The sequence below is a fragment of the Schistocerca nitens genome, chromosome 6 (assembly GCF_023898315.1).
Source record: "Schistocerca nitens isolate TAMUIC-IGC-003100 chromosome 6, iqSchNite1.1, whole genome shotgun sequence".
NCBI classification, from domain to species: domain Eukaryota; kingdom Metazoa; phylum Arthropoda; class Insecta; order Orthoptera; family Acrididae; genus Schistocerca; species Schistocerca nitens.
Window position 1 is genome coordinate 578,274,192 of NC_064619.1, and position 26,455 is coordinate 578,300,646.

A 26,455-nucleotide genomic window follows, 5' to 3' on the forward strand; every position below is an offset into this window, starting at 1 on the left:
CCGTTGTGGTTGCACCTACGGTATGGCCATCTGTATCGCTGAGGCACGCAAGCCTCCCCACCAACGGCAAGGTCCATGGTTCATATATATATATATATATATATATATATATATATATATATATATATATATATATATATATTGAAAGCTGAGTGATTTTAAAATTCTTGTCAGAGTGGGGTTTTAACTCTTTGGTTTCTCTGAATGAAGTAGCTCTCTCACTTCCCTGCTTGAGATACTTTATCTCCAGATGTTGTGTGTCCCATGTCCTTACATCATTTTACCTCAGTTTATTTTAAGAAAATAAGAATACCAAGTGCTTATTGTAACATTTTTAAGAAAAGACCTGTTTTTTTGTCTTCAGTGTTTGCTTTGTAAATCATTTGGCAATCAATGTTGCTCTCACAACATCTCTTCAAACATTATGACGTGAGTCATTACTTAGATAATATTGAATAGTATTTTTCCTTTAGTATGTGAATATGATTGTCAGTTGATTGCCATATTTTGTTATGGTCAATTAATCATAATAAAAAGATATATCAGTTATAGCCATTTATATATCCAAAACTTTGAAAACATTTGGGGAACAAAAAACAAGTTGACCGTGTCTGTTACTTTATGATCTTCAATTCTTACTGAAAATTTGTGTTGCGCATCTTCATGATTTCACTGTAATAGATATTTCTGTTTTTGGCAAACCGTTGAACTACTCTCAGACTATTTCTTGGTCATTCCACTCTCAAATAACCCATGGGAAAAATGAACACCTAAATCTTTCTGTGCAAGCTCTGATTTCTCTTATTATATCACTGTGGACATTTCTCTCTGTCTAGGTGAACAAAATGTGTTTTTAATGTGTACCATCACAGTTTGCTTATTATGTCCAAAACACACTCTCCCCTATGATGTGATAACACAAAACAAGCTGCACTTCTTTGAACTTTATTGATATTCTTCGTCAGTCCTATCTGGTATGGGTCCCATACCATGCAGCAATACTTCAGAAGAGGACTGACAAGCATAGTGTTAGAAGTCTCCTTACTAGATTTGTTGCATCATGTAAGTGTTCTGCCAATAAAGCACAGCCTTTGGTTCACCATCCCCATAACATTTGCTTCCAGGTGGTCCCAATTTAAGTGGTTTATCATTGTAATCCCTAGGTATTTAGTTGAGTTCACAGCCTTTTAAGTTTGTGTTGTTTATTGTATAACTGAAATACAACAGCATTTTTTTTAGTATTTAGATGCAGGATCTCACACTTTTTATTATTCAGTGTCAGTTACTACTTTTTGCACCAAGCAGGCATCTTATCTAAATCATTTTGTTTGATCCTCTGATGACCTAACTAGATGGTAAATAACAGCATCATATCCAGACAATATGAGAGCTCCTAAATCATTTGCATAAAGAATAGCTGGAGGACTATAACACTTCCATGGGAACCCTGCATATAACTCTGGACCCACTATATGACTCTCGTCAGTTACTCCCTTCTCACAGAAAATCACAAATGAGACTTACAGCTGAGATGTCATAATCCAGTACTGCACATAAACAATTTGAGATGTTCTCAAACAGTAATATGAGATAACAGGTATAGTCTTTGGCCCCCAACCCCTAAGTGGATTTCTGGCTGGAGTGCAGGGTGTTGTTTGTCATGCTACTAGGAGGGGGAGTGTGGTAAGCCCATCATCCAGCCTTCTTTTACCCCCCAGGTACTCAGTTTGATAGCAGACTGAGTGAACGTGTAGCTGTCCTGGAGGGACTGGAATGAGGAAAAATCCACACTCGTACCTAAATTAAACCTGGTATCTCCAGAGCTAGTGTAGCCCTCCACCTACTGGACCACCATGGCACATAATATCAGATAGAACATCAATATTTGAGTCTTCACAAATAATGATGATGCAGTTAATTTTGTGTAACCTCATTAATAGCGTCTCAAACTGTGTGATGAAACTTGCGATATTTCCTTTCACCATCTGATAAATACTGATAGCTTTGGTGTTTCTGTGTCCATTGTTATGGTACAGCATTTAAAAAAAGCTATTAAACTAAGTATTCAGTAACATGTAAGCCAGGACTTAACACTGGATTTTGTATAGCTATTGTGTATACAAACGCCGGCCGAAGTGGCCGTGCGGTTGAAGGCGCTGCAGCCTGGAACCGCAAGACCGCTACGGTCGCAGGTTCGAATCCTGCCTCGGGCATGGATGTTTGTGATGTCCTTAGGTTAGTTAGGTGTAACTAGTTCTACGTTCTAGGGGACTAATGACCTCAGCAGTTGAGTCCCATAGTGCTCAGAGCCATTTGAACCATTTGTATACAAACATTGATGTGAAGATCAATCCATGTTTTGTTTCAGTGGTTCTGAAATCATATGGTGTTAGCTTGCATCCATTCACATTTACCTTTAAGTACAGGGCCACAGTAAAACAGCAGTATTGTTTGAAGAGAACTTTTTATTTATTCATTTATGCCCGTCTGAAGAGATTTTAGTGCCTACAACAAAGACTCATTTATTCTATTTCTTTCATTGTTAATTATCTTGTAGTTGTTGTAGTTACAGTTGTTGCTTCAGTGTGTCTGATGATTACTGTGAATTTGTTATGAATTGAGAGTGGAACTTCTAGCACGTTCTTATACAAGATTTGTATTGCCATCACTGAAATGTAATTTGAGTGTGGTGTTTGTATGAATCATAAACACTGACAACTTGCTGCTGTTCATTGTTTCAGTGGCAGAAAATGATTCCAGTAAACTTTACCAAGCACTTTTGGAGGCAAACATGGCAACTGAAGTTGGATTGATTGCTTTGGATGCTTTAGGACTATATTGCCTGCACTTTAAAGACAATTTGCTGGATACTGAGGGAGATAATGTTGTAATGAAGAAGCTGTTTGATATTTATCTGTCATTTCTTCAAGTTGGTCAGTCAGAAACATTGTTCCGGCATGTTTTTGCAGCTTTGCGAGCATATATAAACAATTTCTCTGTCGCATTATTTAAAGGTAAGAATTACTTTCAATAAGACATACCAAAACTGTTATACAAATTAGTGTTGACATTTTTAGAGTATCAATTTACAAAACCAACAAATAAGTTAAAAGGAGACAGGTAAGAAGTCTGGTTTACAGTAAAGACGATTAAAGTGGGAAATGCTTACAAGCATATGCTTTAAGTATTATAAATGCAAAAAGGATATTTCAGCATTTACTGCTGTTTCTACAATTTACTGTTACAAAGAATTGGTGTTAACCCTTCAAGGTGGTAGTTTCTGCATGCCATAGAGCAAGGGTCATTTGTCTAAAATAAATGAAGTGTTCATAAATTGTTAAAATTAGACATTTAAAATGAACCTAATCAGTTAAAATTAACTTTCAGTTTGGTTTACTTTGAGTAAATCTTGGAAACAGAGTTATACCACAAAGTCTCTTCGCAGGAGTTTCCAGCATTTACATTATGAGAAATTTACATGTACTTCTTCCTTTGTCTTCTATGTAGACTGTTAAACAAAAAAATTGCTGTGTGTTGAATTGTTCCTTGTTCATTAACCTTCTCGATAGTTTCACGTACCACTTCGTACTCTTTCCCTACCCACAAGAAAAGACTGTAGTTTTTGGTTTGTGTGTACTCACTCAATGCGACAAAGATCTTAACATTATGCCAGCACAGATTCCCCTATATTTAACTGCTGAAGTAGTGTCAGTTGTTATCAACAGATGGCATAGAAATATGAGTGGCAAGTGTGTGGTCGGCTCGCAGCCAGTGCAGGTGCTCGTGGCCCGTGAGCTGATTCCCAGCTTGAGAGGTTAATATCTACAGCATCTGTCATCTTTGTATTCAGGTTCATGCGTGATGTACTTAATTAAGTCTGTGTCAGAAACTGTCTTTGGCAGTTGTCTCTAAGATCATGACAGAAGACATTGATTTTTCTTATCACAAGACGTGATACTACAGTTAGAATTTTTAGTTTACATTTCTGTGGACTAGAAGTTTAGATATGGTGGTAGTGTTGAAATACACTCCTGGAAATGGAAAAAAGAACACATTGACACCGGTGTGTCAGACCCACCATACTTGCTCCGGACACTGCGAGAGGGCTGTACAAGCAATGATCACACGCACGGCACAGCGGACACACCAGGAACCGCGGTGTTGGCCGTCGAATGGCGCTAGCTGCGCAGCATTTGTGCACCGCCGCCGTCAGTGTCAGCCAGTTTGCCGTGGCATACGGAGCTCCATCGCAGTCTTTAACACTGGTAGCATGCCGCGACAGCGTGGATGTGAACCGTATGTGCAGTTGACGGACTTTGAGCGAGGGCGTATAGTGGGCATGCGGGAGGCCGGGTGGACGTACCGCCGAATTGCTCAACACGTGGGGCGTGAGGTCTCCACAGTACATCGATGTTGTCGCCAGTGGTCGGCGGAAGGTGCACGTGCCCGTCGACCTGGGACCGGACCGCAGCGACGCACGGATGCACGCCAAGACCGTAGGATCCTACGCAGTGCCGTAGGGGACCGCACCGCCACTTCCCAGCAAATTAGGGACACTCTTGCTCCTGGGGTATCGGCGAGGACCATTCGCAACCGTCTCCATGAAGCTGGGCTACGGTCCCGCACACCGTTAGGCCATCTTCCGCTCACGCCCCAACATCGTGCAGCCCGCCTCCAGTGGTGTCGCGACAGGCGTGAATGGAGGGACGAATGGAGACGTGTCGTCTTCAGCGATGAGAGTCGCTTCTGCCTTGGTGCCAATGATGGTCGTATGCGTGTTTGGCGCCATGCAGGTGAGCGCCACAATCAGGACTGCATACGACCGAGGCACACAGGGCCAACACCCGGCATCATGGTGTGGGGAGCGATCTCCTACACTGGCCGTACACCACTGGTGATCGTCGAGGGGACACTGAATAGTGCATGGTACATCCAAACCGTGATCGAACCCATCGTTCTACCATTCCTAGACCGGCAAGGGAACGTGCTGTTCCAACAGGACAATGCACGTCCGCATGTATCCCGTGCCACCCAACGTGCTCACTGGACTCGCATTCGGGAGGACGACGGTTCAATCCCGTCTCCGGCCATCCTGATTTAGGTTTTCCGTGATTTCCCTAAATCGTTTCAGGCAAATGCCGGGATGGTTCCTTTAAAAGGGCACGGCCGATTTCCTCCCAAATCCTTCCCTAACCCGAGCTTGCGCTCCGTCTCTAATGACCTCGTTGTCGACGGGACGTTAAACAATAACCACCACCACCAACGTGCTCTAGAAGGTGTAAGTCAACTACCCTGGCCAGCAAGATCTCCGGATCTGTCCCCCATTGAGCATGTTTGGGACTGGATGAAGCGTCGTCTCACGCGGTCTGCACGTCCAGCACGAACGCTGGTCCAACTGAGGCGCCAGGTGGAAATGGCATGGCAAGCCGTTCCACAGGACTACATCCAGCATCTCTACGATCGTCTCCATGGGAGAATAGCAGCCTGCATTGCTGCGAAAGGTGGATGTACACTGTACTAGTGCCGACATTGTGCATGCTCTGTTGCCTGTGTCTATGTGCCTGTGGTTCTGTCAGTGTGATCATGTGATGTATCTGACCCCAGGAATGTGTCAATAAAGTTTCCCCTTCCTGGGACAATGAATTCACGGTGTTCTTATTTCAATTTCCAGGAGTGTAGATTCCCAGTGTTTTCTCTGTGCCACCTCTGTTGGGGTATCGCCATAAGTCATTTTCATCTAACTTCCAAGATCTTAAGAAATACTTGCAAAAGCTTGTCAGTTTTGACAGCCATTCCAATTTGGAACAACTTTTTGTGATGGTACCTGACACAGGGTGTACTGGCTACATAGTGTTTTGAAACCAAGATTGATGTTCGAACACTGTAACTGCAAGTAATGTGAACTTAAATCAGTACTGATGAACAAAGCCAGAATTGACATAAAAGATACAGACTGCCATTCCAGCTACTGGGCTTGGTATTTATTTCCTGTAGCAGCCCAGCAGCCATCCCCATGTGACGTGTTTGCCGCAACCCTTGGATTTGTGGTTGCTGAAAGTAGAACTGTGCTACACAGATACTATCGCTGTTACTCTCTGTGTTTTCATATTGCTAGAGTAATGGGATATTAATCAGAAAACCTTTGAAACTTGTCATCTTTGTTGGATTCTACTACTCGTTATTGTGTTTTGTTGTTGAAATACTGTTTTTCCCACAGTTCAATTGGACGTTCTCTAAAAAATTATATCTACAACTTAGTGCTTCTGTAAACAAAGCTGCAACAACGTACAACAAGAGAAAATCCTGCTATTTCAGTCCTTAATATGGTCTTTTGCTAAGCTATAGTTACCATTTTCTATACGTCTATTATCAAGTTGGTAGACAAGACAAGTTATACTTGCCTTCCAATTGCTTGCACAGGGAATATCTATAGAACCTGACAAGCAAAACAAACATTCAGCTTCTGCTGTTACTCTCGAGGTAGCCTCAGTCACAACATATTGCAGAAGCGCTCAGAAACGAGCTTAGTTTCAAAGTAATTAAGTTCCCTGTTTGTTTTTGCCTTACTAATGGTTACTCTGCATTAGATAATAGACATTTCTAAATTTCATAACAACAGCAAAAATAGCTGTTGCTTATATTCGATCAGGAAAAATGAACACATTGGTCTCACAATGCTGGAAACATACATTGCAGATTTTAATGAAGCACAAAAAACTGTCCTGTATGACACTGCTATGATAATAAGCATACTGTATTCCATTATGCTGTATTATTGGAGCACATTGCAACTAACACTGTGAAATTTTCTCACAGTTTTAGTGGAGTTCCAAGTAAAATTGCGATATGAATGCTAAGGGATTTCAATGTTGTGTGTTTGAGGCTAAGTTGATTCAGAATACTCAAAGAAAATTGTTAACAAGCAATGTTGATAAAGGAAATATGACCTTATCTTTAGTGATCAGATTAATGATTTAGTTACTCCTCGAGACATGGAGTGCATTGTAAATTATGATTTGAGGAAGAAATGTTTAACTTGAAATGGATGATTATTGCCTGAATGGTGCTTTTTATTACAGGTAATGGGTATCAAATTATGTAAAAGACTTACTCTGTAATTTCCAACCAGTTTGTTTGGAGCCATTGACCACTTTTTCAAGAATGTTGAATATTTTAGCAGTTACCTGTATTCTGAATGTAAGGCTTGATTTAACAGGTGATGCAGTCCTTTGTGGAAGACTATGCTATGAGCTGCTAAGGTGCTGTAATAGCAGACTGTCAACAATAAGACAAGAATCCTGTGCCATATTGTATCTTCTAATGAGAAGTAATTTTGAGTTCAGCAATCGCAAAGGTCTTACAAGAGTCCACTTGCAGGTTGGTGTACTTTATTTTATCACATTACCTTAATTAGTTTTTTGAATATTGATGACCAACACATTATCCATATTAAAAAAATTCTTTACGTAGTTTATATCCACATTTGGAGCATGCGAATTGTCCATTTACACCACAGTATTCAGGGCATCAGATGGAGAGAATTTTCTGATTTCCCCCTGCTCTTCTTCTTCTGTTCCCAAAACGTTTTCACTATTTCCAATCTGGCTACCCTTTCTTCATTTGTAAAGGAGTATAATATTCATTTAAATACAGTATGTCCTGGGAGGAATGGCCATTATTCAGCTGTATGACAGGAATAATCATTCAAAGTAAAAAAGTCTGGTAAACGTAGGCTCTAAAATGTGTATCTTAAGAGCTGTGAGCACTTTTTCAGTATGAGAGATGCATTTCACAGTAGCAAACATGAGCACATGCTCATATACTACGTGACCAAAAGTATTCGGACACCCCCAAAAACAAACATTTTTTCATATTAGGTGCAGTGTGCTGCCAGCTGCTGCCAGGTACTCCATATCAGTGACCTCAGTACTCAGACATTGTGGGAGAGCAGAATGGAGTGCTCCACGGAACTCACAGACTTTGAACGTGATCAGGTGATTGGGTTTCACTTGTGTCATACTTCTGTACATGAGATTTCCATACTCCTAGCCATCCCTGGTTCCACTGTTTCCGATGTGATAGTGAAGTGGAAACGTGAAGGGGACATGTGCAGCACTAAAGCATACAGACTGACCTAGTCTGTTGACTGACAGAGACCACTGACAGTTGAAGAGGGTTGTAATGTGTAATAGGCAGACATCTATGCAGAACATCACAAAGGAATTCCAAACTGCATCAGCATCCACTGCAAGTACTATGACAGTTAGGCGGGAGGTCAGAAAACTTGGATTTCATAGTCCAGCAGCTACTCATAAGCCACACATCATGCTGGTAAATGCCAAACGACGGCTTGCTTGGTGTAAGGAGCATAAACATTGGACGATTGAACAGTGGAAAAACATTGCGTGAAGTGGCGAATCACGGTTCACAATGTGACAATCCAATGGCAGAATGTGGGTATGGCAAATGCCCGGTGAACATCATCTGCCAGCGTTTTTAGTGCCAACAGTAAAATTTGGAGGCGGTGGTGTTATGTTGTGGTCATGTTTTTCATGGAGGGGGCTTGCACCAAATATTGTTTTGTGTGGCACTATCACAGGACAGGCCTACATTGATGTTTTAAGTGCCTTCTTGCTGTTAAAGAACAATTTGAGGATGGCGATTGCATCTTTCAACACAATCGGCCACCTGTTCATAATGCATGGCATGTGGCAGAGTGGTTACACGACCATAACATCCCTGTAATGGACTGGCCTGCACAGAGTACCTTTCGAATGTTTTGGAGCTCCGACTTCATACCTCTCCCCAGTGCAGCACTCTGTGAAGAATTGGCTGCAATTCCTCAAGAAACCTGCCAGCACATGATTGAATGTATGGAGGAAAGTTGGATAGATGTAAACACACATCCCGCGGATTGCACTTAAATTATGCAGCAAAACACTATTTGTGTGAAAAATTAAATTTAATCATAAAAGAAAGAATCGAACTGAAAAACTTTATATATAAAAACAGTTTGTTCACAACTTAAAGAAGTCCGACAGGAACTTTTTTAGACTAACTCAGCCTTCACCATACATACATGAAGGCGAAGTACTTCACAACATCGCAAATCACAGTAAAATCAAAATAATATCGCAAAATGTCCAGTATATTACCAATAAAATTGAACAAATTGACGAATTTCTAAGTGTTAGTAGCCCTCATATTTATCTTGTGAATGAACTAGGGTGCAAAACTGAAGAATTACGCAGCATTAATTTAAGTAATTATAAAATTGTCAGTGTCTATTGTAGGGAACAACATAAAGGTGGTGGTGCTGGTATTTATGTCAAAAATAATGTCCAGTGCGAAAAAATTGATTGGATAGATAAAAACTTGCATGTGAGATGGTCTTTGAAATAGCTGCCATAAGAATAAAGCTCAGATATAGCAGTTTAATAATAGCTAGCCTGTACAGATCCCCTAACAGTAACATGGAAGAATTCTTTTGCCATTTAGAGGAACTTACTGATAAACTCTCACCTCATAAGAAAGAGACTATAATAATAGGGGATGTGAACATTGACTCCTTAACTAATAGTGTAAGTTACCTTAGATATATTGATATATTACAGTACTATAATTACAACCACCTGAATCCAACACTAACAAGAATTACAGGTGACTCTCAGACATGTATTGACCTTGTTATTACAAACTTAAGTAAGGAGGACCTTGTAGTTGGAACTGTTGAGAACCACATTTCGGCTCATAGTGCATTAGTCCTAGAGCTTCACACTGACAAAGAAATAGTATCTCATAAGGAACAATTTACTTATAAAAGAAAGCTTGACTATCATGCATTAAAGGAAAAACTGACACACATAAACTGGTATCAGGTAGGCTTATATGCAACAGAAGACATTAATAAAAAATGGGAAATATTTTATACAACATTAACCCATTGTCTAAATCAAGTTTGCCCAAGGGTCAAAATACTAAAGAAAACTGGCAGTTCCAGGAATCTTAAACTCCCCCCTAATGTGATGAAATTAAAGAATGACATTAATGATCAATATATTCTTTTTAAAGACACCAAACTGCAGTACTTTCAGTCTAAATATAAAGCCTGTAGAAAAACCTATAGGGAAGCACTTAAGACATTAAAGGCACAGAAGTATGCAGAACAGATGAGTCAATCCTGTAATATTAGCAAAACAGCGTGGAATATAGTAAAGAAGGAAAGTGGGGGGGAATGACAAGGCATTGTGTAACAACATAATAATAAGGGGCAATGAAAAATTGGTTAGTGACCCAAAAGAAGTATGCGAGAGATTCATAGATCAATTTAGTAAGATGAGTAAGGAGGATGTGATCAACCCACCACAGGTGTTAAATCCCACTAATGTCAGTAATTTGTTGTTCCTGAGGTGTGTTACAGAACAGGAAATCCTGAGAACCATTTCCAACTTAAAAGCAAGTACATCCAGTGGCTGGGATGACATCTCAGCCAAATTTCTGAAAGAATACAGTAATGAGTTAATAAAGCCACTGCAACATTTAATAAACAGCTCTTTCAGACAGGGGTCATTTCCTGACTTGTTAAAAGTCACTGAAATAAGACCAGTGCATAAAAAGGGAAAAACTACTGATGTACAAAATTATAGACCTATTTCATTGACATCAGAACTTAGTAAGTTGTTGGAAAGGCTATTTCTTGATCAAATGGAATCATTTTTCTCTAAGTACAATATATTAAAAAGTTCTCAACACGGTTTCAGGAAGGGCAAGTCTACAATAACAGCCATAGCCACATTTATTCAAGCAGTATTGAGTAAACTTGATGATGGAAACAAAGTTATTGGCACCTTTCTAGACCTATCTAAGGCTTTTGATACTGTAAATCACTCCATTCTTCTACATAAGTTAGAAACTTATGGGGTCAGAGGAGTGGCATTAGATTTGTTAAGATCGTACCTTGCTGACGGGAGACAATGTGTTAAGTTGTATCATACAACCGGGGGACTACAGTAAAATCATCTTATAAAATTCTTAACTGTGGAGTCCCTCAGGGAAGTATTATTGGGCCTTTTCTGTTCATTGTGTACATCAATGATATAATAATTCCAAAAAATGCAGACCTTGTGAATTATGCTGACGACACCTCCTTCATAAGCTGGGGCCCTACAAAACAGCTAGCAGTGCAAAATAATATGAAGAACACAAGCCTCATCACAGAATATATGACTAAAAATAAATTGGCATTAAATAAGGAAAAGACAATTCTAATGGAGTTTATGCTAAATTACAAATCAAGACAAGTGGATACTGAGCCAGAGTTATCAATTGAAACAATTGATACACACAAATTCCTGGGTATTATAGTTGATGAACATCTTACATGGAAGGAGCACATCAGCTACATGTGTAAAAAAATCTCGTGTAATATACCTACCTGCTAAAACGCCTTTCTAGCATAATAGTGTCACCAGTCTTAAGACAAATCTATTTTGGTATTATACACTCCCACCTACAATACGGTATTGAGATTTGGGGCGGGGCACCAACGGTATACATGGATAGGGCTTTTTGAGTCCAGAAGAGAGCAATTAGGATAATAGCGAATATTAGCAAACGTCAATCCTGTAGGGAATACTTCATTAAGTATAATATATTAACAGTGTATTCATTATATGTTCTAAGGACTATACTGTTTGTAAAAGAAAATATGGAGCACAGTATAATAAATAGTGATATCCATAGTTATAATACAAGGAAGAAAGAGGATTACCACATAAAATTCAGAAATAAAAAAGCAACCGATCATAATCCATTTTCTGCTGGAAGATTTTTTTACAACTGACTGCCAAATACCATAAAAATGTTAAAAGGAAACATATTTAAAATAAAATTAAAGCAGCTGTTAATTGCTAAATGTTTGTACTCCATCAAGGATTTTTAATGTTATATGTACTTTCCACTACTAAACTATTATTATTGTTCATGTATGTACTGACCATGTCCACGACTGTATAAGTTATTATGGACAAATAAACCATTATTATTATTATTATTATTATTATTATTATTATTATTATTATTATGCTTGTGAGAGTGGAAGCTGTGATCAAGACTAAGGGTGGGCCAACACTATACTGTATTCCAGCATTACCGATGGAGGGTGCCACGAACTTGGAAGTCATTTTCAGCCAGGTGTCTGGATACTTTTGATCGCATAGTGTAGCTCTTACGGTATGCATTTTAGAGCCCATGTTTACCAGTGACTTTTGCTTCAAATGGTCATTCCTGTCGTACCCCTGAATATTGACCGTTCCTCCAGGGACACCATGTGTTTTTAGTTTGTCTCATATCTCTACATTTTACAGTCTTCTTCTCTGTATTCGATTTGTTGCTTGTTATATTTAACTCACCTAAATCATGCTGTACTTCTCTTTTTGTTATTGGTTTCATTTTTCCTAAATTGTTGTTGATTATCAAGGCATGAGACAGAAAAAAGCAAAAATATCCTACACGTTTTCGAGTTCGGTCAGTACAGAATGTGCAACCAGTGAATTATATGTTTGTGTGCCACTTAAGGTCAGTATCTTAAAAAAAGAGAGTTTCCCTTAGATTTTATGTTCATCCAAGAATGTCATATTATGTATCTTGTCCTACCTCCATCTGCTTCAGCATTCAAGTTCCTCTGGGCTTTGCTTTCTAGGTTGATTTATTTTTTTCTGATGCTGATCTCTTATTATGGTCTCTATATCTCCATCCATACTCCGCAAGCCACCTGATGGTGTGTGGCGGAAGGTACCTTGAGTACCTCTATTGGTTCTCCCTTCTATTCCAGTCTTGTATTGTTCATGGAAAGAAAGATTGTTGGTATGCCTCTGTGTGGGCTCTAATCTCTCTGATTTTATCCTCTTGGTCTCTTTGCGAGATGCACGTAGGACGCCTCGGTGAAGGTATGTTCTCGAAACTTCAACAAAAGCCCGTACCGAGCTCTTGCAGAGTCTTCCACTGGAGTTTAGCTATCATCTCCGTAACACTTTCATGATTACTAAATGATCCTGTAACGAAGTGCACTGCTCTCCATTGGATCTTATCTATCTCTCCTATCAACCCTATCTGCTACGGATCTCACACCGGTGAGCAGTATTCAAACAGTGGGCGAACAAGTGTACTGTAACCTACTTCCTTTGTTTTCAGATTGCATTTCCTTAGGATTCTTCCAATGAATCTCAGTCTGGCATCAGATTTACCGACGATTAATTTTATTTGGTCATTCCATTTTAAATCACTCCTAATGCCTACTCCCACGTAATTTGTAGAATTAACTGCTTCCAGTTGCTGACCTGCTATATTGTAGCCAAATGATAGAGGATCTTTCTTTCTATGTATTCACAGCACATTACACTTGTCTACATTGAGATTCAATTGCCATTCCCTGCACCATGCAATAATTCATTGCAGATCCTCCTGCATTTCAGTACAATTTTCCATTGTTTACAACCTCTCGATATACTACAGCAACATCCGCAAAAAGCCTCAGTTAATTTCTGATGTTATCCACAAGGTCATTTATATAAATTGTGAATAGCAACGGTCCTACGACACTCCCCTGCGGCACACCTGAAATCACTCTTACTTCGAAAGACTTCTCTCCATTGAGGATGACATGCTGCGTTCTGTTATCTAGGAACTCTTCAATCCAATAACACAATTGGTCTGATAGTCCATATGCTCTTACTTTGTTCATTAAACAACTGTGGGGAACTGTATCAAATGCCTTGCGAAAGTCAAGAAACATGGCATCTACCCGGGAACCCGTGTCTATGGCCCTTCGAGTCTCGTGGACGAATAGCGCGAGATGGGTTTCACACAATCGTCTTTTTCGAAACCCATGCTGATTCCCACAGAGTAGATTTCTAGTCTCCAGAAAAATCATTATACTCAAACATAATATGTGTTCCAAAATTCTACAACTGATCGACGTTAGATATATAGGTCTATAGTTCTGCACATCTGTTCGACATCCCTTCTTGAAAATGGGGATGACCTGTGCCCTTTTCCAATCTTTTGGAACGCTATGCTCTTCTTGAGACCTACGGTACACCACTGCAAGAAGGGGAGGCAAGTTCCTTTACGTACTCTGTGTAAAATCGAACTGGTATCCCATCAGGTCCAGCGGCCTTTCCTCTTTTGAGCGATTTTAATTGTTTTCCTATCCCTCAGTCATCTATTTTGATATCTACCATTTTGTCATCTGTGCGACAATCTAGAGAAGGAACTAGAGTGCAGTCTTCCTCTGTGAAACAGCTGTGGAAAAAGACATGTAGTTTTTCGGCCTGTAGTCTGTCATCCTCTGTTTCAGTACCATTTTGGTCACACAGTCTCTGGACATTTTGTTTTGATCCACTTACTGCTTTGACGTAAGACCAAAATTTCTTAGGATTTTCTGCCAAGTCAGTACATAGAACTTTACTTTTGAATTCGTTCAACGCCTCTCGCATAGCCCTCCTCACACTACATTTTGCTTCGTGTAATTTTTGTTTGTCTGCAAGGCTTTGACTATGTTTATGTTTGCTGTGAAGTTCCCTTTGCTTCCGTAGCAGTTTTCTAACTAGGTTGTTGTACCATGGTGGCTCTTTTCCATTTTTTATGATCTTGCTTGGCACATACTCATCTAATGCATATTGTATGATGGTTTTAAAATTTGTCTACTGATCCTCAACACTATCTGTACTTGAGATAAAACTTTTGCGTTGAGCCTTCAAGTACTCTGAAATCTGCTTTTTGTCACTTTTGCTAAACAGAAAAATCTTCCTACCTTTTTTAATATTTCACCGGTGCTGTAACCGCTTTATAATTGCTGATTCCCTAGTCTGCGTTAACTGTTTCAAATAGTTTGGGTCTGTTTGTCACAAGAAGGTCTAATATGTTATTGCCACGAGTTGGTTCTCTGTTTACCTGCTCAAGGTTGTTTTCAGATAATGCACTTAAAAAAATTTCACTGGTTTCTCTGTCCCTGCCACCCGTTATAAACGTTTGAGTCTCCCAGTCTATATCTGGTAAGTTAAAATCTCCACCCAAAACTATAATATGGTCAGGAAATCTACTCGAAATATTTTCCAAATTTTTCTTCAAATGTTCCGCCACAACAGCTGCTGAGCCAGGGGGCCTATAGAGACATCCACTTACCATGTTTGAGCCTGCTTTAACCGTGACCTTCAACCAAATTATTTCACATTTCGGATTTCCATCAATTTCATTCGATGCTATTGCACTTTTTATTGCTATAAACACGCCTCTCCCTTCACTCTCCAGCCTGTCCCTGTGGTACACATTCCAACCTGAGTTTAGAATTTCATTACTGTTTACAGCCAACTTTCTGTCCCTAGTACTATGTGGGCATTGTGACCGTTTATTAATGAGAGCAGTTCTGGGACCTTTCTATAGACGCTCCTGCAGTTTACTATTACCACATTAATATTGTCATTCCCTGTTGCATTTTGCCTACTGCTGTCTTGTTGCGTCTCAGGAGGCGTCTTGTCGGGCCTAGGGAGGGAATTCTCTAACCTAAAAAACCCACATGTGGACTCCACACGTACTCTGCTACCCTTGTAGCCGCTTCCTGCGTGTAGTGCACACCTGACCTATTCTGGGGGCCCTACATTTCTCGACCCAATAGCGGAGGTCGAGAAATTTGCACCCCAGATCTCCGCAGAATCGTCTGAGCCTCTGGTTTAAGCCTTCAACTCGGCTCCAAACCAGAGGACTGCGATCGGTTCTGGGAACAACACTACAAATAGTTAGTGCGAGCAAGGCTTTCCCACCTTCACCAACTCCACCAACTGCCCGTATGAACTAAGTATTACCTCTGAACCCAGATGGCAGGAGTCATTGGTGCCGACATGAGCAATAATTTGCAGTCGGGTGCACCCAGTGGTCTCTGTCGCCACTGGTAGGCCCTCCTCCACATCTCGGATGTGACCCCCCCCCCCCCCCCAGCAAGCAGAGTGAACTCTGGCCTTCTTCCCCGACCTTTCCACTATTCCCCTAAGGGGCTCCATCACTCGCCTAACATTGGAGATCCCAGTCACTAATAAACTCCTCCCCATGCGTGCCTGCTCGGACCTTGCTGAAGGAGCGGCCACATGTGCACTCACAGGCAGAGTGGGCGATGCCACACGGCCAGCCTCCACATAGACCCTCCACCTTGTGTGACGCGAATGCCATCTCCCCTTGGGGAGATGGTGGCCCAACTGCTCCCGGTACCAGCAAAGATGTCTTGACGGCAGGGACCGTGGGTGAAGCATGTAACACCTGGGGTGTACCATGCGACACACCAGACTCCCCAGTGCCGCTACACTCCGAGGCAGCCACCAGAAGGCAGCTGACTGCGGCCATCAGCACATTCAGCTGTTCGTGAACAGTGGCCAGCTCCTCCTGCGTCCGTACACAGCAGTCACACATCGTACCCATCCTGAGAAATCAACAATTTATGGTAGAGAGTTAAGTAATAAACTTTTAACTAGATTGCTAATTCACTAAAGGCGGCTGATAGTTGACTAAACTGTGGTTACTAGACATTTGTTGTTGGAAACAATGAAAATAAGCACTAACTGTCTCTGGACTGTATTCAAAACAAACACGAAATCTATGGAACACTATTACTAGTACTCAAAAATTAAAGCTTACCAAAAGCAAAAACACATGGAAAAAGAAGTGACAAGTAAGAAAAACACAGTTAATACTTAAATTTACGTAGCTTGCTGCACAGGAGATGTGAAGTAAACGGCATGTCGACATCTACACCACATGTCAAGCCACCATATTGTGTGTAGCAGAAGATATATAGTTTCCCATTATCCTTTATAATTTTACCTGAATGAGAATGAGTACTGAATCTCTCTTGTTCACATACCACCTTATATCTATCTACTCTGTGTGGTGATCTGTATGGTTGTGCTATATGGTGATCTGTGTGGTTAAAAATGAAGAACACACTTTATATGCCGTGATCGCAGTGTAGGCGCTAAGGTTCCAAGATAACTGTTTTCAGCAGTCCTAGGCTGCCGTCATATTATCTTATGGAACTTGTTATAAAATTGTCGTGTTTCATTACATGAAGTCAAAGCATAAAAGGCACTCCACACACATACATGTCTTGATAAAAATCCAGTTGATAAAATGCACACAATTTATAAAATCCTTATACCATCCATGCACATCAGTGCCAAATGTGTTGATGGAAAGGATGTAATAAAATGCTTACTTGCCAAGACCAATCAGATGTGTGAGTATTACTGACTGTACTATAAGAACAGGAAAGGTCTAGATTGTGTTGAAGAATAATGCTGGCAGAAACACCCATGTCCAGAGCTTCGTAACACTAAGTGAAGTGATGCAATGATAAGATGTTGGAATGTGTCAAGTGAATCTGCCAACAGTGGATGTCATTCTCATCCCATAATGTAATGATGATGTGGTTTTGACATCATACATGCTCAACTCGAAAAATAATAGAACAATGACAATATTTCTTTTGCATCTGGGTTACTTTTTGGAATGTATATTGAAGTAACAGGCAGATCTTTAGGATAACTTGAGGTCTAGATTAAGTTGGAAGATGGCTTTTTAGTTTTTAGTTGGCAAAGCCAACAAATGTGGGTGATCGGAATGGCCGAGCGGTTCTAGGTGCTACAGTCTGGAGCCGCTCGACCGCTACGGTCGCAGGTTCAAATCCTGCCTCGGGCATGGATGTGTGTGATGTCCTTAGGTTAGTTAGGTTTAGGTAGTTCTAAGTTTTATGGGACTGATGACCTCAGCATGTAAGTCCCATAATGCTCAGAGCCATTTGAACCATTTGAACCAACAAATGTGAATACAAAATCTTTGATGTGATGGCACACTGTTCTGTAGTATCCAAGGTCTGGGGTAGATTTGGTTGTGAGGTGGCAAAATGGTGTTGAATGCTACAGTTAATCTGTTAGACTCACGTTTGGGAAGATGGTGGTGCAAGTTGCCCTCCCATCATCCAGATTTAATTTCTTCACAATTTTCCTGAATTGCTTTTGGCAAATGCCAGTATGGTTCTTTTGGAAAGGTGCAGTTGATTTCTTACACCATCTTTCTCCAATCCGATCGTAAACCGTACTCTTACTTATTTTTCATAACATTCACAAATAGAACCAATGTGTTAGTCTTAATAGTGAAAGTATGTCTACAATACCATATGATTAAATCGTGCTATTAGAGTTTTACTCCTAATCACATTCAGAGAACATCATACGTTTTTTAAGCGAAGTCTAATAAACTAGTAGTCAAATTAAATGTTTAAATTCCTCGTTAACAAATTAGATAACCATAAAGAAATTCCGGAAGGAGAATATGTGTTTGATAACAGTACATTTTATTATGACTGCACCAAGAGAGTAGTGTGGATAGAGATAGATAAGTAGTCAAATTTAACATCACTCATAAGACGAGAGTGACATTTATTTTCCAATATCCAAATTATGCTTCTTTTCTTTTTTTTTCTTTTTCTTTTTTTTTTTAATAATGTTGTTTATTATGCCTGTAAATTTCCATCTTACTGAAGTATTTGTCTTATTCCCTAATTTTGGTTGCTTATGAGGAAGATAATCATACTTAGTTAACCGTGTTGGGATAGAGGGAAGCTGACCTGTTTGCAGAGCTTCTTCCATTTCACTTTTATAACTTGATATTAAACTGTTAAGAAATAAGCTCACTCCCTCTTTGTTTAGCTCCAAAATGCTTTTTCCCTTCATAATTAAGTTGTGTCTTCCTGCATTTGTTCCATCTGAAATATTGTCAAAGAGGCCAATAGCTAGTTTTCTGTCACATAAAACACTGCCTTTTCACTTTGAGAAAGAGTTATATGCTAAATAACAACAAGATCTGGTAGTAAATTTTTTAATTATAGCACAGAATGTACAAAGATTATTTAATCTGTTATGAGTAAAGAACCAGTGTGGAAATTCTGATGAATCTGAGACATTTGATAAATAATAATTTATCCTTTTTCTGGTCATTGAGCTCCTTGGCTAAGAAATACAACAACCTGCTACTTTTTGTATGTATTTTTGTTTATGCCAATACGCATTTTGGCCTTTCACCCATCTTCAGTAGGTATAATACATATCTGAATCATCAGTAGGTATTAAAACATTGAAAGCAGATTGGGTGCTGGAGCTGCCCTGTGCAAAAGAACAATTTTGTTTAGCTGCTAGTATTTTCAGGCTTTCACCCGTCTTCTGTTGGCATAATACTTATCTAAATCTACAGCAGGCGTATAGTCATTATTCATAGCACAGCAGCAGCATTCAGCTTGCTCTCTTATGTTTTAATGGTGTACTTAGGCCTACTGAAGATTTGGGTATGTATCAGTATTATGCCTATTGATGATGAGTGAAAGACTAAAATGCATATATGGATAAACAAAAATACACAAAAAAAATGGCCGATAGCTGTATTTATTAAAATAACAACATTTGATAAATGGTGTAGAATATCCAGTTATGTGAATTTTGTTTGGAACAAGTTAGAGAGGAAAAAAGGAGCAATGATGAGATATAAGAGGACTTGGTCTTTTGCCTCCTTTTCACTCTCTCTCATTTAACCTTAGTTCCTGACTTAGAAAACTAATGTTCTGAAACAGTAAGATGAGATTTTCTTTTTAAAATTTTTATGGCAATCTTGCATTAATTCTATTGCATTTTTTACAATTGTTGTTACATTTGTTGATCTTAATTGAGGAGTTCCCTTGATTTGTGTACTGACCTTTTTTTTATCATTAGTAATGATGAGCTAGTTGTGAGAAGTGAAATAGAGAAGAAATGGCAAGCAAAACAACAGTATAATACAGGGGAGTAAACAGATATTGATGAAATGTAAGTTAGCGTGGTTGTTCATGTAATCTCTGAAGTAATTGAAAACTTAATTTGGAGTATTTATGATGGAAAGTGGCACGTATATTAAAAAGATAAAAAAAAAAAAAGTGAGGAGAAGGATGTTGCATAAGAGAACTTCTCCAAATACATGGTATCCAAAGTGTAAGATGTTTTTGTTGTTGATAGAACTAAATTTTTCTTGCAAGTAGCATGTAATCATTTGTCCTAAACCATTGTTCCTAATATGAATGCAGACATTTTGTTTCCACAGCTCATCTTTTGTGTGTGATATTTATTTTAGTTGAGAGCCTCTTCTTCAATGCCTTTGTTTTCTCATTCTCTTTTTCTGCTTCTGTAGTTCAGATTGATGTTAACAAAGTTACTCTATCCCATTTCATAGATGCATAAACTATTGCTATTGTAGTTATATATTCATTTTTTTAACTTCTTTGTTTCTGTAAATCCAAAGCAAAGATCATTTGGAGACATTCCTTTAAAACTAACAACATAAAAAGATAAAAAAGTCTTTTTAAAATTATAAGTACATCATGATTTTCCTATAGTAAACTTTTATAGTTGACTGCAGTCCAATAAATATTCAAGTGGTCACCAGTGCCACACCACATGTTGCCTCTGGAAACAAAGTTATTGTTGTTGTCAATAAAAAAATATTTTGTAGTGTGCAGTTAATTAGCTCATTTTGCAACACAGTTAATGTTGTGAGCTGTTGTACCGTTACATTTTGATAGTGAAATGTGGAAAGACAGATGAATATATCCGTCTAGTGCATGTTTTTAAACTGTCATTACTGCATTTAATTGGGAGTGATTCTCTCAAACACCTTTCCTTATTCTCAGAGATAAGAATGTTACTGTAATGTTGCTTTTGAGTTTCCTTTTTTGTAAAAACCTGAATCAGAAAATTTTCCTCTGTTGTTTTCAGGTGATAATTTCTGTATCGCAAATGTTGGGAAATGTCATGGGTCTGAACAATGCCCGTTTCCAAGAATCACTTTCTCTTATAAACAGTTACGCATCTAGTGACAAAGTAATGAAGGGTACAGGTAAGTAAAGATCACATATCACTATATTATTAAGAGTGTTATTCTATAATATCTAATGCTGAAGTTTGTTTCCTAATGATATTTCTTATAGGTTTCCCTCTGGAAGTGAAAGACCTTACAAAGCGAATTCGAACTGTGCTGATGGCAACAGCACAAATGAGGGAACATCACCAAGATCCAGAGATGCTCGTTGATTTACAGCACAGTCTTGCCAACTCTTATGCATCCACACCTCAGCTTAGACACACGTGGCTTGAAGCAATGTCTCGCAACCATGACAAAGAAGGCAACTATTCAGAAGCTGCATCATGTCAGTTGCATATTGCTGCTCTCATTGCTGAGTATCTGAAATTAAAAAACATCCACAACTGGGGAGCAGAGGCATTTGAAAAAATTTCATCCAACATAGCTAAAGATGAAAGAAGTCTAAAGTTGGATGCAGGTAGTCCATTTAGTTCTTACGTATCCTTGTTCGAAATGCTATTAATAGTTAGATATGAGTATTTCTTTTGTGAGTTGTTATGAAGTGTAGGTTAGAAAATGCAAAATCTAGTCTCTCACATGCATCAATTAACAGGGGATGGATGAATGAGATGGATGAGTGGACAAAATATACACTCACCATGTGTGTAGTGGAGGCATTGGACTGTGTGTAGGTACATTAACAAAATCTGGGACATAGAAGCTCAGCAAATTTTTTTTTTGCACACACACACACACACACATTTGTACACACAAATTTGCAACCAGTCACCCAGACCTGTTTGTGTGTGTGTGTGTGTGTGTGTGTGTGTGTGTGTGTGTGCGTGTGTGTGTTTGTTTGTTTATCTTTACTCATTCCATTGTTTGTATTTCATAGAATTTTCCAGTGTGTTATTTATGTATTAATGACACTCACGCATATTCTAAGGGAACAGAGTTAACACATCGTGAAAACATATTATTTTTGTGTGGGTGATCACTGTTTCCTGTTCTTGCACTTTACCTATATCAGTGATCGATATTTTAAAAATGAATTGATGTTCTGTTACTGTCTCAAAGTACTGTGCATACAGGCAGATAATTTGTTAATTTATTTCATGTACTACACTACACAGAGTTAACACATCGTGAAAACATATTATTTTTGTGTGGGTGATCACTGTTTCCTGTTCTTGCACTTTACCTATATCAGTGATCGATATTTTAAAAATGAATTGATGTTCTGTTACTGTCTCAAAGTACTGTGCATACAGGCAGATAATTTGTTAATTTATTTCATGTACTACACTTTGCTTTTTGATTTATACTTGTCTACCTGTTACAAACAGTCCTGTGTTTAATGGATCACGTAGGATCTAAGAAAGACACCCAAAACTTTTTCTAACCAAGGTATAAAAGCAGCTGGTACAGTTTATGGTACAGCTGGGTACCCATAGTTCTGTCATAAATTACGGATATCAGTCACTATCATCATCATCATCATCATCATTTAAGACTGATTATGCCTTTCAGCGTTCAGTCTGGAGCATAGTCCCCCTTATAAAATTCCTCCATGATCCCCTATTCAGTGCTAACATTGGTGCCTCGTCTGATGTTGAGCCTATTACTTCAAAATCATTCTTAACAGAATCCAGGTACCTTCTCCTTGGTCTGCCCCGACTCCTCCTACCCTCTACTGCTGAACCCATGAGTCTCTTGGGTAACCTTGCTTCTCCCATGCGTGTAACATGACCCCACCATCTAAGCCTGTTCACCCTGACTGCTACATCTATAGAGTTCATTCCCAGTTTTTCTTTGATTTCCTCATTGTGGACACCCTCCTGCCATGGTTCCCATCTACTAGTATCTGCAATCATCCTAGCTACTTTCATATCCGTAACCTCAACCTTGTTGATAAGGTAACCTGAATCCACCCAGCTTTCGCTCCCATACAACAAAGTTGGTCGAAAGATTGAACGGTGCACAGATAACTTAGTCTTGGTACTTACTTCCTTCTTGCAGAAGAGAGTAGATCGTAGCTGAGCACTCACTGCATTAGCTTTGCTACACCTCGCTTCCAGTTCTTTCACTATGTTGCCATCCTGTGAGAATATGCATCCTAAGTACTTGAAACCGTCCACCTGTTCTAACTTTGTTCCTCCTATTTGGCACTCAATCCGTTTATATTTCTTTCCCACTGACATTACTTTCGTTTTGGAGATGCTAATCTTCATACCATAGTCCTTACATTTCTGATCTAGCTCTGAAATATTACCTTGCAAACTTTCAGTCGAATCTGCCATACAACTAAGTCATCCGCTTATGCAAGACTTCTTATTTTGTGTTTACATATCTTAATCTCACCCAGCCAGTCTATTGTTTTCAACATATGATCAATAAATAATATGAACAACAGTGGAGACAGGTTGCAGCCTTGTCTTACCCCTGAAACTACTCTGAACCATGAACTCAATTTACCGTCAACTCTAACTGTTGCCTGACTATCCATGTAAAGACCTTTAATTGCTTGCAAAAGTTTGCCTCCTATTCCATAATCTTGTAGAACAGACAATAACTTCCTCCTAGGAACCCGGTCATATGCCTTTTCTAGATCTATAAAGCATAGATACAATTCCCTGTTCCACTCATAACACTTCTCCATTATTTGCCGTAAGCTAAAGATCTGGTCCTGACAACCGCTAAGAGGCCTAAAGCCACACTGATTTTCATCCAATTGGTCCTCAACTAATACTCGCACTTTCCTTTCAACAATACCTGAGAAGATTTTACCCACAACACTGATTAAAGAGATACTTCTGTAGTTGTTACAATCTTTTCTGTTTCCATGTTTAAAGATTGGTGTGATTACTGCTTTTGTCCAGTCTGATGGAACCTGTCCCGACTCCCAGGCCATTTCAGTTATCCTGTGTAGCCATTTAAGACCTGACATTCCACTGTATTTGATGAGTTCCGACTTAATTTCATCCACCCCAGCTGCTTTATTGCACTACAACCTATTGACCATTCTCTCCACTTCCTCAAATGTGATCCTATTTCCATCATCATTCCTATCCCATTGTACCTCGAAATCTGAAACATTACTGATCGTATTTTCACCTACATTGAGCAACTCCATCTGCCCAAGGAATCCACAGGATTCACCAGCAGTTTTAAGGGCCACAACATTGAGATAATATAGCAAATAACACACAAGCAACACCATTCACATTTATTAGACACAGTTTGAATAGTTGCTAAAAGTTCACTTAGTGTGTACCATGGTTTTTCCATTGCATATTGTTGGTAACAGTTTGTATGATGAATGATGGGAAGTGAACATGATGAATCCAAAGTCAGATACAGGTTACCAGTCACATTGCACATTCACAGATTTTCTATAATTTTCAAAGGAAGTGATCTTCACAGCAGTTTAAGTAGAATTATTAGGTCCCAACCTTACTACCTCTTTAGAAATCGTCACATATTCTGGAAATAAATAAATAAATAAATAAAAATAAAATGTGGGAACAAAGACTATAAATTTCATTGCTGCTTGTGTGCTGTTTGATCCCACACAAACCACACTCAAAAATTGTGACATATTTGGAAACAATGGCCAATTATTTGTGGCAAGCAGGACTATAAATTTCATTGCTTCTTGTTTCACTCACAGCAATTTAAACTGTGCTGTTAGGTCCCAATCTAACCAAATCTTTTGAGACCTTGATACATTCAGAAAAAACAGCGAAATATTTTTGACAAGCAGGATTATAAGATTGAGCGATTCTCGTTGGCTACCATATACTAATATCTGATGGGATATGGATAACAATAATAAACTGCCAACAAAAGTGCGTAATGGAAGAGTCATGGTACACTGTTAGTGCACTGTAGCTAAGTAGCCATTTTAAGTAAATTGTAATGATTGTGATTTTGAAGGTTTTGTAATAGCATGCTGAGAACTTGTGGTCTCTTCTTTGTAGAGGAGATAATAGTATCAAATGTCCTCTGGAAACATAATCAGGTGGAATGTCCTATCCAGCTGGCCAGATGTAGTTTTTATTTGGTTTCATTAACATGATTACCAGGAATGTTTCTTCTGTAAGCTCATATCCAGTTTTCTTCACTATGTTTTTCCATTCCGAGCTTGTGCCCTTTCGCTAAAGATCTCAATTACGGAAGAGCAGAAAACTATTCTTTCTTTAATCAAAATATCCACGGGTGTACTGCCGGTCTACAGTGTCCAACGGACACAATATTTCGGCGATCATACATGTCGCCATCATCAGGTGAACTGACGGACTGAGCTCCTGTGAACATGCCGGCATGGAGATCGATACACTATGGCTGCTCAGAGGGAACTGGGTTCGGTCGCGGCGGGGGCCGATTTAAATACCCGCAGCGTGCTCCCTCCACTGTCCGTGCCCTGCGCCACGGTCGCGTGGTGGAACAGATTGTGACAGCGTCTGAGATGACGTCGGTGTGATGGCTCTGTCCACCGTAGTCGTCACAACTATACGTTTGCTCGATTTACTCTTGATTAACCCAATCGCTGGTTCCCAAGCCTCGCTTAGATTATAGCCACAGTCACGGTTTATGAGGTCGTCATTGGTGCGAATTTTGATGGCCTCTCTAACAACACTGTCCCAGTATCTCGACGTCTGTACCAGAATCCTCGTGCGTTCATACTCCATAGCGTGATTTTCCGACAAACAATGTTCAGCGACCGCCGACTTGCTCGGATACATCAGTTGAGTGTGCCTCTGGTGTTCATGGCATTGATCCTCGACGGTACGCATCGTCTGACCAATATACGACTTGCCACATTGACACGGAATCTGGTACATGCCGGCCTTCCTCAAACCGAGGTCATCCTTGGCGCTCCCCGCCAGTGCACGAGTTTTATTCGGAGGACAAAACACAGTTCCGACCCGGCGTTTCTTCAAAATGCGGGCGATTTTCCCCGAGAGTGCGCCTGTATATGAAATAAACGCAGTGCCTACCTCCTCTCTCGTGATTTCATCCATCTCCACAGGTTGTGCTGTAGTGGTTGGGCGGAGAGCACGTTGAATCCGCCATTCTGAGTACCCATTTTCCGTGCAAGACTGTCATCAATTTGAGTGGCATGGTGTTGAGTGACGATGCGGTCTTGGTTTTGCAGAAAGGTCTCAACTTCGCCCCCACCCCCAAGTTCACTCCGGTCGCAGAAATTGTTAGTGCTGTTGAACTGGTTGCAGCTCGGCTTCCACCTGAATCAGCTGAGGAAATACGTCGTGAAACTTGTCGTGTGTTGACGAAATCCAAACCGATGAAGTCAAATATCACCAGTAAAGAGAGGGCGGCCATTCATGATCTGAGGGAGTGCACTGAAAATGTTGTCTTACCGGCTGACAAAGGCAATGCTACAGTTGTCTCCCATAAGGACTACACTGATAAGATGCAGAGCCTGCTAAATGACGATTCCTACCGGAAGATCAGCGTTGACCCTACAAAGAAGGTGGAGAACAAGACGAGGTCACTTCTCAAGGACATA

At 39.7% G+C, this 26,455-nt stretch overlaps 1 protein-coding gene across 1 annotated transcript in view; it reads left to right on the forward strand.

Moving 5' to 3' along the window:
* The window catches only part of LOC126262335 (dedicator of cytokinesis protein 9), a 356,303-nt gene that overhangs the window by 261,135 nt on the left and 68,713 nt on the right, over nt 1-26,455 (forward strand). The window contains exons 27-30 of the mRNA XM_049958894.1: nt 2,742-3,014; nt 7,217-7,377; nt 20,841-20,961; nt 21,053-21,403. Coding sequence (XP_049814851.1) covers nt 2,742-3,014; nt 7,217-7,377; nt 20,841-20,961; nt 21,053-21,403 — 906 coding nt within the window. The remainder of the gene's footprint in view (nt 1-2,741; nt 3,015-7,216; nt 7,378-20,840; nt 20,962-21,052; nt 21,404-26,455) is intronic.